The 13,437-nt window shown below is 40.5% G+C and overlaps 1 protein-coding gene across 3 annotated transcripts in view; it reads right to left on the bottom strand.

The window, feature by feature from the left end:
- Window positions 1-13,437, bottom strand: part of LOC138300266 (VPS10 domain-containing receptor SorCS1-like) — a 2,596,073-nt gene that overhangs the window by 211,321 nt on the left and 2,371,315 nt on the right. For all 3 annotated transcript variants that reach the window (XM_069239431.1, XM_069239430.1, XM_069239429.1), the window contains exon 22: window positions 10,085-10,197. In XM_069239431.1, coding sequence (XP_069095532.1) covers window positions 10,085-10,197 — 113 coding nt within the window. The remainder of the gene's footprint in view (window positions 1-10,084; window positions 10,198-13,437) is intronic.

Below are 13,437 nucleotides of genomic sequence, written 5' to 3'. Positions count from 1 at the left end.
CCACTCAAATCTCATAAATCAGTTCAAGGAAGTTCAGGGATATTTCATGTGGCAACATTCTGTAAATCTTGCTGGACCGGATACTGACCCCTGCTCTCTAACCAATGTTGATTCCTTCTCTGAGTTCTCCTAATTAAATCACCATTAATAGGAACTTTATTCATAGAGAATGAAGAGAGGTCAATGAGACAATCTCTAAATATTTCTCTAGTATTTCTCTTTATCTGTAGTGTATATCAGTTGGTATAATATTTAGAAAAAGTGGGTATTGTCTCAAGGGTGGTAAAATACAAATTCCCTCCCTCATCATTGATTTCAGGAACATATTGGTGCTGTATGTTATCAAAGGCGTGGATAAGTAAAGGTTTCCCTGCTTTGTTGCTCTTCTCTTATCAAGAGTATCTTGACCTTATAAGACGTTGGCTTACTTTTTTTTTACTAAAAAAAAGGACTACTTTGAGATCAGAATGACAGCTCAGTTCACATTGCACTGAGAGTCTGAATTAGGTCTGCTACGCATCCAGCATGTTAAATCTTTAGTGTGGCCAGCTTGGACCTAAGTGTTGTAACCTGAGTATTCCTTAGTTTTTGCCATGTTGCATTGTATTCTCTTATAAGGCCCCCTATGTGTGCCTTTAGTTTGTCTGAGATTATATGATCAGATGCTGAATGGTTGCTCTCTGCTAAAAATACCACAACATGTGCCCTCAATAGAATAAGAAAAGTCTTGAGTTTTCACAACGCAGGATTAAATGTCTGATGTGGTATGTCTACTTTGTCAATTCTAGAATATTTTTGTATGTGCATTTGAATAGTGTGAACATACTTTATCCTGGGAATGCTTGCTAACTTGTGTTTCTTTGCTATTTCTCTCTCTGGAATCTTAGATCCGTTTTGTTCTATGTTCTTAGTTGAATGTTAGACAAAAGTTATAATTAGAAAGGAGCTGTTGGAGAAGGCTGATGAAAGCTTGAGGTATTTATTGGTGAATTGAGTTTCTTTACCAATAAATGATACTTGTTTGCTAAAATATTATTTTATAAGTCTGGCTTATGAATTATCCACTATTACAGGATGCTTCTCTTGCCAGGGGTCCATAAGATCAAGGTTATCTATCATTGATTTGATGGCATTCTGAACATGAGGACAGCAATCATTCCAGGCAAAATTAGTTGTATACTACTGCTTTTAACTGATACAATTAGCATCCCCACAAATGTAAATAACCTGTATTTGTGGCAAATTTTGAATGTGGCCTTAGAAGGGCAACAGTGATTCATCATTCAGGCCATTTATAGAGCAAACGTGTAAGACAATTGCCTACACTAATGACTATTATCATGTGGCCCTGGGGATTCAATATCCACCTAATACCCTTTAAGGATGGATCAAAAAATAGAACGACCGCTCCGTTAAGTGACGTATTTTGATAGGCGATGTAGAAAGTTTAGGCCACCAGTCACATGAATGTTACAATTAGGCCTTAAATTTAAAATATGTGGCGTAATTTCAGGAATCTTGCATTAGTCTTGTTACATTAAAGTTCCTGAGATTATGACATTACGCCACTTTGTGCAACTACATGCCATTTCCAGTAAAAACATCCATCAAATTTTGCCATATCCTGAAAAAAATGAGAGCAAGCAAGGGATCGACTGAACGTGCATGCTGCTGTTTCCGGTGCTTTTGTTTAAATGTGTCCTTGCACAAAAAATTTACACAAGGGCATAATTTGGCATAATTTTGGCAATGTTTTGAATAATAAAACTAAAGCAAATTTTGCATACCCCGAGGGATGATCCTTATAGGCGAGCTTTATTTTTTGAAAACATACAATATCTGGATTATGATGGCAAATTTCTTACTTAATTTTATTTTGCCTAGCATGTTCAATGAGGCCTTTAACAAATAAATCCTTAATGTTTTAGCCGTGTGGATTTATGTGGCAGAAAGAAAGAAAGAAAAATATTTATCTGTTCTGCTAACAACAAGTTTTGTGTTTCCCACTTTTCCCCTCCCCTTTTTAAGCCCAGTGGCCATCCATTTTTCTTTACGGCACCCGAAACATGTAAGATTAGACCGAGCAGTACTGGTCTCATGCGCATCCCCTTTTGTTCATACTGGGAATGCAACTTTGCATTCCGGTTGATGGCCTTGCTTCTTCTGGCTTTTATTTGAATTATATATGTATGTCTTGAGGTTTGGAGTAGGATGGTAATTGATTTGTTTATGTGTACGTTCCACTTAAGTTGTGTTTCGAAACATATATCCAGAGTCTCAAAATAAGATATTATCTCTATTTTTCACCATATACCTCAGGTTTCCTCTTCATGGGAGGGGAGGGCTTCATTAGCATAACCGTTACTTTCTTAATATTGATGAATAGATACTTAATTCTGCAATAACCTGCAAATCTATATAGCAGTTTCTGCATGGCATGTTATATCCTGGACAGAAAACCGTATCATCTGTGAACAAGAGAACTGGGACCTTATCAGTGCTTAATTTGAGCCGGTGGTTTCTGGTGCGGGCACCAGCACTTATTTTTGAGGGCCGGCACTTATTTTTCTGCCTCAAGCATTAACTGAAGAGGAAGACGGAAGAGGAGAAAAACAAAAAAGCATCACAGAAGGAGAAAGAAGAAAGCTGCACGGGAGAGCTTAAGTGGTACAGAGTTTTAGTAAATTGATAAAAGAGGCCTTAGATGGCTTCTCAATTACGCTACCTCAGTATTCCGTGTTTGCACATTTAATTGTAGCAGCCATGTGTTTCAGAGGAGAGCTTTGGTCACTAGCACGTTTTTATTTACAAATTAACCCCTGGACATTATTACTGACAATAATTGAACATCAAAGGTGGCATTCAACAAATGTTCCATCACATCATTTAGAAGTAAACTAAAAAGTAGAGGCATTAGTACGCAGCCTTGTCTTACTCACTTTTCAATTGGGAAGCGTTTGCTAACTTACTAAGAGGCCAATAACAAACTCTAGCTGGGCTGAAAGCATGTATCCAAGTACACCCAACAGGCCTGCATTTTCAATCCCTAGGGTTTGAAGACAGAGCCAAAGTTTCCCACTGTTGACAAGATCAAGTGAGGTGTTTAGTTAAAGGTAATGTACAGTGTGTATTTCTTTTTAGCTACTGTAGAAAACAGATCATATACCAGCGAACAGCCTGATCGACTGCTCCCAATTTGGGACCTGAAGCCATCTTGTACCTCAGTCAAAACGTTCATGTCATCAACCTTCAATCCTGTGTAACACGACTTTCCCAAATATCTGTGCAACCCATCCTGTAAAGATATTTGCTAGAAATTTGATGGGTTACCACGACGACCTTTCTTATGTAATGGTATGATAATGACAGAACGCCTCGAGAGTGGCATAATACTGTTAGCTGCAGCAACATTAAAGACTCTTGTGAGAACACTGGGCTAAAATTTAGGGTTCAACTGAAGACGGGAAACATTGTTTACATTGCGGTGAATGCAACTAAATGCATTTACCACAATGCATTTACAACGCACATGTGTTTATCACGCATGCCTTTACAATGAATTTCGTTGTAAAGGCATGAATGGTAAAGGTGTATGAGTGGTAAAGGTTTTAAAGGTAAGTACAGGAAAGTAATAAGTGGGTTGAGTGATATATATATAAATATATATATAATGTTTAGGGTGGGTAACAGTTCTTGGAAGTAGTTGCATTTTTACATTTTAGGGTGGGTATGGGTTTTGGGGTGGTAAGGGCATTTTTAAGTTTTAGGGTCGGCATGGGTTTTGGGGTGGTAAAGGCATTTTTAGGGTGGTCATGGGTTTTGGGGAGGTAAGGACATTTTTAGGTTTTAGGGTGGGTATGGGTTTTGGGGTAGTAAGGGCATTTTTAGGTTTTAGGGTGGGTATGGGTTTTGGGGTGGTAAGGGCATATTTAGGTTTTAGGGTGTGCATGGGTTTTGGGGTGGTAAAGGGTGTTTAGGTTTTAGGGTGGTAAGGTAATTTTTAGGGTAGGTAGGGTTTTTGGGTGGAAAGGTGTGTGTGTGTGTGTGTATATATATCAACAACGTGTTGCCAAAAACACACAAGCAACCTCTGCGTTACAAAAGCAATTTACTGAGACTCTTATCTCACCAGCGTGTTTATTTAAAGTACAGAAAAGAAAAGTCCTGACATGTTTCGGAGCCTCTGCTCCTTGCTCACAGGTTACCTGCCCCTAGTGTGAGTATTCAAACTAACAATAAGGACATCAAGGTTGTATTCTACTCTCTTCGCAGCATTCATGTTATCCACGTGTTTCCAGCTCTCAATATTAATCAGGAAATAATCAGTAAGAGAGGCCCTACTTCCACAACTAAATGGGTTTTGTGACTGGAACTCCAATTTAGTTTGACCATTCAATAAGTGTAACCCAAATTTTGTAAGAATCTCTGTAAAAGTGTTACCCTTTTTATATGGATATTTCCATTTCAAGGCAGGTATCAGGATACTTCAGCACAGGTCTTCAAGACACTCAATATTGACAGCTCCCTTGAGGAAAAGCCAAACTCCCTACAAAATATAAGCAGTTGGCCATCCCAAGTTAAGCCATTATCTTTGACATGGCTCTCATAGTTGGACCTCTGGTGACCACCCAGGAGGGATATATACATTGAAAATATCGATGTTACTCATCTTATTACCAATATCCATGAACATCAAGTGTAAAATATAAAATATTAGAATTAAAAAAGACTACATCAATTCTGTGATTTACAGTCCAGTTTGCATGAGACACAAACTGACACCATTGTTACTGGAATATGCTTTTTAAGCATTTAGCAGGTTCATAAAATTTGGTGTAGCTGTCCATAACGATCACTCTGACAGTGCCCACGTTTCATGGATACAGACACTGCAGCTACTAATAAATCTTAACCACCCTCCATTATCTAACCCCACAAGACAAAATATTAAATCAATCGTCTTTGGTGCTAATCTTCCTCAGTACACATCCTCCACAAATTTGTATCTTTTCATTCGTATAACAATTGCTTGATGTTCAGTCCGACCCAACTTGGGTCCAGTCTTTGAATTTACTTGCAAAGGCCAATGCCTCCCATGTCCACTTTAAGCCCATGATTGATTGAGCAGCCTCCGTGCCTTTAAACACATGAATCGACAATAAACTGGAAGCCTTGGCTTCCTCTGTTCTTGGCATGGAATGACATTTTACCCATAATGTGCAAATCAGCCAAATTATCAAGAACTGGTCTGACATATATGGAAGCACATTCCATTTTTATAGATTGAGGTGATCCACCAATTGTTAATGGTTTCTCCAGACTCACTTGTAGTAAGTCCTCAAATACTATTAGCTTTAAAGGTGGTACATCATAAAGGAGGTAGAGAAGGTGCATCAAGTCAGTGGTTTCCTTTTACTAGCATTAAAGGCCAGATCGATGTACTCATATTGGCATGTCATCAGGTTGATGACAACTTCTGGAATGGGCTTCTACAACTGCTGTGCCTCTTGCCTTATTACTTGCAGCCACCATTGGCCCTACTTCATAAAATGTTATTTATGGGTTCAGTATCTGACTGGTGACAAATGAATCTACTAATGAGCTTGATAGTGATGCAGGATTATTGATGATACCATTGATGTTCGATCCTCATTTAAGTTAACGCCAGCATCGTCAGTGTTATTTTCCTTTATACTATGTTTTTCCTTCTTATGTAAAGCTTTTTGTGTGACATACACCTTTTCTTTTTCTTCAACTGCTTCCCACAAAGTGGTTTGTTCAGTGCTTCCATCTATTGCAGGCTTTTACCTAGGCCATCCGGTTTCATCTGTCTTCTTTCAAAGATGGTGTTCACTGGTAGAAGATATTTAGCTGCAAGATTTGTACTTTCATGCCCTGTGTTGGGTAATACTTGAGGCCTTGTACGTGCATCGCATGGAAATTGATTCTATAAATGAAATTACACTCATTTGATACTTGAGCACTTGAAAAAAGTTTTCTAAAAAAATAAGCTGTCAAGTTCTCCTTTTTGGTGCTATTTCCATTTTATCTTGTTCACATTCGCTGTTGATGGAGCTTCTCTTTAATTGTTATTTTCCCATAACTAGTTGGTTCCTAATTTTATTTCTATAAGGTTGAAGTGGGGTTTGAAAATTAGCTGGACCAAGTCTTTCCTGAATTGAAGTGTACTTTATATCCTAAATTTAAAATGAGGACCTGGGGTACTATAGAGTACTTAATGAGATATCGTAGGCTTGAAAAGCAGGAAGAAGATTGTGATTGTACCCCTGGTGGGAAAGATAGTAACATTCAAACTTTCGCTACTTTGCACATCGTTGGCCAAAGCTCAAAGATTGGCTTACCCCCTGTTTAAGCCTCAAAACATTAGATTGAGACTCGATGGGCTAGCACTTTACTTTATGACAGATAATGAAATAATACACTCTGTGTCTACCGATATGTGAACAGTGTGCCCACTAGTCAACAATGGGAGTGGATTAAAGGAGATCATATTCTAGGCAGTTTAATAAGTTGTATGTTACAAAAGTGCATCATTGTTATGTGCAATAGTTCCATGCTATAATTTAATGCAGCAAATGTGTCTCTGGTGAGGATGCGAGTACTATGCACACCTTTGCTTCTGGAAATGTGCAATTGGCATGTGCAGCAATTTATGGGGGGTAGGCAAAATAGTGAACATACTTCTGGTGAGAAAGCAAACACTGTACACTTCTGCAAATGTTTGGAGTATTGCCTTTCATTCCAGTGTGCCATAGGATCTAAGATTTTTCTTGTTTGATTGTTAAAATATGATTGTAAAATGCATAATTATGCTATGTAGGGAAGATTTTAAGTGCATTTATATTTTATGGCATACTGCTGAGACCAAATGTATATATATGAAAAATACACTTATGTATCTAGGATAGCTTTAGTTACATTGCTTTACTTGCCATTATGTTCAAAGTTTGGTATCTGAACAATACAATTGTGGGTTTCCTCTTTCTCCTGGAACACCTGAAGATTTCCCTGCCATGCAATCTTCAAACTTGTTGGGACTACTGACGATGAGATGCCAATTTTCTTTAACTCAAACTGGTAGCCTCCTATTTTCCTCACCCATTCAACAGCTTGTAAAGAAGAATATGGAAAGATCAAAGATAAATATACTGCTACTGTTTAAAATCGTTTTGGTTCATGCTTTGCTCAGTAACTTTTCCATAATAAACCAAATATTGGAAATATAGTACGATTGTTCATGGGGAGGGCACTCTGTTTCAACATTATGTTGGGCACTCTGTGGGCCCTGGTTATTGGCCATTGTTCATGGAATTAGTCCTCGTCTCTTCTAAGGATTTAATTATTGAATTCTTGTGCAATCCATTTCATTGACTGCTATCCTCCGGTTTTTGTTTCTGCTATTTCCAGATGTTATTACACCTGCAGCAGTTTTCAATTTCTTCTGGTTAGAATTTGGGTTTCTGGTACACAGAGTTATACACCCTGATCAAGTAGGAATGACAATCCTAGTCAGGGTAAGTCACAAACATACCCTAATTTAGCCTGTGTGCACCCTCCGGTAGCTTGGCACAGAGCAGTCAGGCTTAACTGAGAGGCAATGTGTAAAGTATTTGTGCAATACTCCAAACAGTAAAGTCACCACACAAAAAGATTCCACACCAGGTTAGAAAAATAGAACTTAATTTAATAAATAAGACGAAACCTAAACAACAAAAATTTAATGAGTAGAAATCAAGTTATGAATTTTTTTTAATTAAGTTGTAAAACAGCACTTAGAAGCAAGAAGCACCTTGATATCTGGTTGCGCCAGACGGGGGCAAAGTCAAAAGTTTAGATCGAAAAAGACGAAGCACGGGCAGGATACAGGGACCCAGTGAGGCCCGCTGATTAAAAGTACCTTAATCCTGGCTGCGTTGATGTCGAAGTTGCAGGGTGCAGCAGAAGCAATGCATCAGTGTCAATCCCTGCAACGGATAAGACGCATCAATTTTCCCCACGCACTAGAGGAGATGCATTGATTTTATTCACGCATCAGCAAAGATGCATTGGTTCCAAGATGCAGCAGATCTGGAGGCGATGCGCCGGGTTTGTTCCTGCAACAGATGTGATGCATCAGAGTCGAGCCTCGTAGCAGAGGGATACATCAGTTCCGATCCATGCCACAGAAGCGATGCAGTGGTTCCACTCCACACAGGGCAGTGATGCATCAGGTTGACAGTGGATGCGTTGGTTCTGCTGGAGCGAGCACCTTAGCACACCTTCAAGGGTCCAGGACTGGGGGGGCACCACTTGGCGGGGGTATTCACAGCTGGCAGAGTTCAGGTGCAGAAGTAGGTTGGTTGGAAGTCTTATGTCCCAGAGACTTCAGATCAAAAGACCAGTTAGCCTGCCCTTGGAGTCACTCTGGGTTTAAGTGATGCAGGTCTAGTCCTTCACATCCAGGCAGGGGAACAGCAGGCAGCAAAGCAAGGCAGTAGACCAGCAAAGAAGCAGGCCAGAAAATCATAAGTCCAGCAGAGTGGCAGTCCTTCAGCACAGCAGTCCAGAAGTGTACTAAGTTGATGGTGTCCCAGGTCTAGTAACTATAACCAGTTTCGCCCTTGAAGTGTACAAATGACTAAAGAAAGAAAATTCCAACTTTCTAAAAGTGGCATTTTTTTTAATTGCAATTTAAAATCCAACGTCACCATAAGTTGTGATTTTAAATTGTTATTCCAGAGACACCAAACTCGAAATCTCCTCTCTTCTTGATTGTGAATTACACTTGTAAGATGTAATGGTTAGAGGGCTGCTTAAGTGGGTGGCACAATCAGCGAAGCAGGCCCACAGCTAGCATTTAATTTACAAGCCCTGGGCACATGTAGTGCACTGTACTGGTCATCTTCAGAAATGGCAAGAATATGTGGAAGGTTAGCACTCAACACCTAGTTTTGCTCAGCATTCTTGTTCTCTTTCCCCCTGACAGTACACGGAAAAGGCAGTGTTCTGGCGCCGCCCATTTTTGTCGGGTCCCCAAAAGCAATGCTTAGAGTCAAATATGATCGGAGGCTGGCTGCTTAACTGGTTCTCCCCTGTGCTGAGCCAAGGCTTTTGGGAGTCCAGACACAGTGAAAGAAGTACCCTTGCACAAGGTCCAAATACTAAGGATAGAGCACAAAAGCAGCAAATGGAGTGCCCTGGCAGCCTTAGGACCACAAGACTGCCAAAGTACCACATTTATCAAGAGTGGCATGAGATAGCAGGGTTGGGGGGGTTGCCCTAAAACCATATTCCACCTTTTCACCCAGTTGGCCGTTGATCTTGGATATTTTCTTTATGAGAAAAAACAAAAAAACACAATTGCCATTATCTTTCATATTCTTAGTGCCAGAAGCGGCTCGCTGGAATTTAAGCAATGAGGCAGTCTCCAGCTGCTCGCACTGTGGCCATCCTCTACTTGACCAAAGTTTTCATCAATGCCAGTAATCACAATATGTGAATGAACCCATTCTTGCAAAAGACAAATTATGACAGGTCACACAAAAGTGGCTTGCTGAATTCATTGCCCTGCAACAGGTTCGGCTGCACTAGGGTTACCAGAGTAAGAGCAATACAGCAATTAGTTGGGTTTGTATTTACCAACATTTTATTATACATTTTCATTGTGAGAACTGTAAGCAGTTGATTGTTAACTATAATTGATTGCAGAGGGGAGAGGCAGAATTTCAATCTTTTTAGTCCATAGTAAGGCAAATCTACCACCACAGACTGTCAATCAACTATAAGGCAGGTTTCATATCAATCTGTGGTGTACTTGTAACATCCTCGTAAATATTACCACACAGTAACTCTGCTTCGCAAAGTCTAATATTATATATACTTCTGCAAGTTACTAATATTACTAATGGTATTACAGCTAATCAGAAAACGACCAAACAACATCCTTTCAAAATCTCATACTCAAGTAGCATAATAGAGAAGGCAATTCTGAAAGGACAGCATTGCTCTTGTTTGCATCCACGACCAACAAAGGACTAAACAAAGCAATTTTAGATCAATTTATGGAGAGTGATCAATAACTTACTTCCAAAAGTGCTTTCTTGATCACTTTGCTGATGTCCCTTCTCCACTCAGGGATGTCAGGATTATACTCATCCAGATTTGGTGAGAATGATAAATGAAGTGATTGAAATTTTTCTGGGGATAGAAAGAAAAATAGAAAAGACTGTTAATGCAGTACTGTGTAGAGAAAAAAAGTTAAGACGAGAGCTGTGCTGTTGTAGTATATGTAGAAGATGGGTGTGCTTTTTTGATTTGCCAAGTCTTTATTTTGCCTGCTTTTAAGTTCTTGAACATAAATATATTGCTGTTAGTTGTGATTATGTTGTACCAAATTCTACTCAAGATTTCTGCAGATTCTTCTGAATGCTATCTGTTGATGAGTACTATGGTAATTTCCTAAAAGAAAACCAGAGACTGAAACATTACACATGAAGATAATTCTTAGTGCACCAAGGGGCATTCAAAGATGAATTCAAGACAGGATTCATGAGAAAGAATTTAATTTTCAGAAAATTGGAAAAGTAAAAGATATATGAGGATGGTCTTTCTCTGCAGGTGATAAGCTGAATGATATTATAGGACATGCTATATCCTGTCAGTCATACCGCACAATTGATGTTATTATCAGCAACGACTACCAGTTGCAATAAGAAGGGAATGACTTGACCAGTGAATCTCCTACAATTATATTACAACCATTTTTATTCTGCTTCCAAGGCTCACTGTATATTTTATAAAATGTCCTTCACTTCTTGCACCCTGCACTATTACTTGCGTATGTTGCTGCTTGCATTTCTTTAAGGACTGGTGTTGACCACCGTTCAATTCACATATACATTAATTTGCTATTATTGACATGAAGCATAGCCAAATAAGCTGTCTTCTTTGTTTTATTATAGGTATTTGAAATGTATTTTTAACTTGTGTGTTGCGGGGGTTCTGTTGAGTAAGTGTGGTGCACCTGATCCATGTGTAGGACACTGGCTCTCTATGTAGAGTGCAAAACCAGGCATACCGTGCAGAGGGTCCGGGCAACCACACGTTGGTTTACAGAGGTAAAAACTAGACCACCTAATGTTTTATTTTTTATGGTAGCTTGGTTGAGCAGTTAGGCCAATCTTGGAGAAGTGCAAAGCATTTTTTTGTACCCACAGTATCAATAAAGCAAGACAAACACTCAAAGAAATAGCTCAAGATCAATTTACGAAAATACTTAAATTTTTTATAAAACCTTTAAGACCAGAATTGCTAAAATTGGGTACGCACTTTTTAAATTAAAAATGTTCAAAGTTTAGAAAATGTCTTGTTTCTGTGCGTAATTACGTACCATGGGAATCAATGGAAGAATTTTTTTTAAATGCATATAAAATCAAGCACTGTGTTTACCAATGTCTCCTTTTGCTTTTAAGTCAAGATCATCAAGAAGTCTTGTGAGCAAGCCGGAGGAGTTCAGGTGGTTCCCAGTTTTGGCAGGAAGAGCTGCTGAAAAGTCCTTTGAGCTGATGCAGAACCACTGTGGTGGACCACTTGGAAAAGCAATGTGCAGATGGACTTCAAGGTGAGTCTGGTGGGTCCCCTTAGAGTATAGAGGTCACAAGGGGTCAGGGACCATTAGAGCACAGATGGTTCTCCAGTGCACGGTGAGGCTCGGTGCAGAGCAGATAGATGAGCCAAGAGCTGTGTACAAAGGTGCCTTTGGAAGCAGGAGGCAGGTCACTATGAGGGTTGCTTGCAAGTCAGCAGGGCCACTATGGTGGGTGGTTCTGGTGGTTTCTGAAGTCCCTCTACTGGGGCTTCCCTCCTGGTCCTTTTGGAGTCTAGTGTGAGTTTTCTTCTTGGTTTCCGATGTTGAGGGACCAGTACCCTGGGTTAATGCATAGTTCAGCCACTGGAGGGTGCAGTGCCACCTAACTTGGTACACTTGCAGGGATTGTGCTCAGGGTCCATCAGGTGAAATTTAGACCAGCTTCATCTTCCAGTTTTTTGGTCAGCAGCCGGTCAAAGAACTGGACTTCACTGGTCTTTGGGTCTTTTCTGCAAAAGAGTGATGCCTTCACTCTGGAGGGAGATCTTTGGCAATTGTCAGAAGAGTGAAGGTCCTCTGGGGATTTTTAGAGTCTGTTCAATGTCTGAGCAACCCCTCAGTGGTGACTGATAAGTCCTGGGTGCAGCAGGCAGGCTTTTTCTTTGTTCAGCAGGAATGCAGTTCTCGAGCCTTGGGTATTCCTTGTTGCTGGTCTTCTTGTGCCCTTGGAATCTGATCTGGAGGTCTAGGGGGCCCACTAAATACTGCATTTAGTGGGTGTTTACCTAGTAGTGACCAATGCGTCATCTACCTTAGGGTGGCTACACCCACTAAGTGACCGCTCTTCCTGTGAGCAGAGGTCACTTCCCTAACCCTGGCAGGCTATTTTCCTACCATGCAAGATGGGGAGGAAATGAAATGGAGAGGTCACCTCGCATGCAACACATTAAGGGTGGAGCAAGCTGGGGCTGGTCACTCCTCCTGTTCTTTGTGCACTTTCCCACCATTCCTCCCACCAAAAGTGGGGGTTTGCAACAGGGGCAGTCGGGGTTGAGTTTCAAGGGCGGTAAGCCCTTTGAAGCTCATAGACAGGGCTGTGCACATTCCTGGGCGAGGAAGTGTAACACCTCTGTAAAGGAAGGGCTTTGTTCTCTGGACCCAGAGAGCGCAGGCTCTCACCAGGGTTGCAGAATCTTATCTGGTGGTGGCAGGCTGGTTGTGATCAGCCAGCAACCATGCCAGCATAGTTAGCTTTCGCAGGGGGCACCTCTAAGCTGGCTCCTGGCTACCTTGTGCAATACATTCAATACTAGTACCAGTTTGGATTTATCATTCTGAGTTGTTTGCACACTGGGTTGTTTGGTATCCGATCGGCCATCATTTAGCTTTATAGCTCGTATGGACCAGTGTCCATCACATGTAAAATGATTGCTCTGTTCACTTGCCATGTCCCAGGTTTGGCAGGGACACAGTAGGGGCATATTGCTCATGCATCTATGCCCACATAAGACTAGAAGGCCTGCCAGAGGACTGTGCTGGTGTCCCAGCGAATTCAGATGGAGGGAAGAAGAGGGCGAGGTGGCAGGAGAGAGAGGTAAGTTAAGTTAATTTTATTTATTTTTTATTTTCCCTCTCCTTCGCTGTCCCCTCCCCCAGCCCTCCTTTTGAGATTTGCAGCGGCCGCTGGTATAATTCGCTTGACTAATTTAGAAAATGCTAAAGTTTTGTTTATGTGTTCTTTCATAGACAAAGCACAATTGAGCTGTACTCAAAACAAAAGATGAACCTTTACCCATGATGTCACTGACAGTGACTTCTCACCAGGATTCTTGTCAATTCTTCTAAGGCTG

The sequence above is a fragment of the Pleurodeles waltl genome, chromosome 6 (assembly GCF_031143425.1).
Source record: "Pleurodeles waltl isolate 20211129_DDA chromosome 6, aPleWal1.hap1.20221129, whole genome shotgun sequence".
In the NCBI taxonomy this organism is placed as follows: domain Eukaryota; kingdom Metazoa; phylum Chordata; class Amphibia; order Caudata; family Salamandridae; genus Pleurodeles; species Pleurodeles waltl.
Note: the sequence above shows the minus strand (reverse complement) of the source record. Positions and strands in the feature narration are given on the sequence as shown.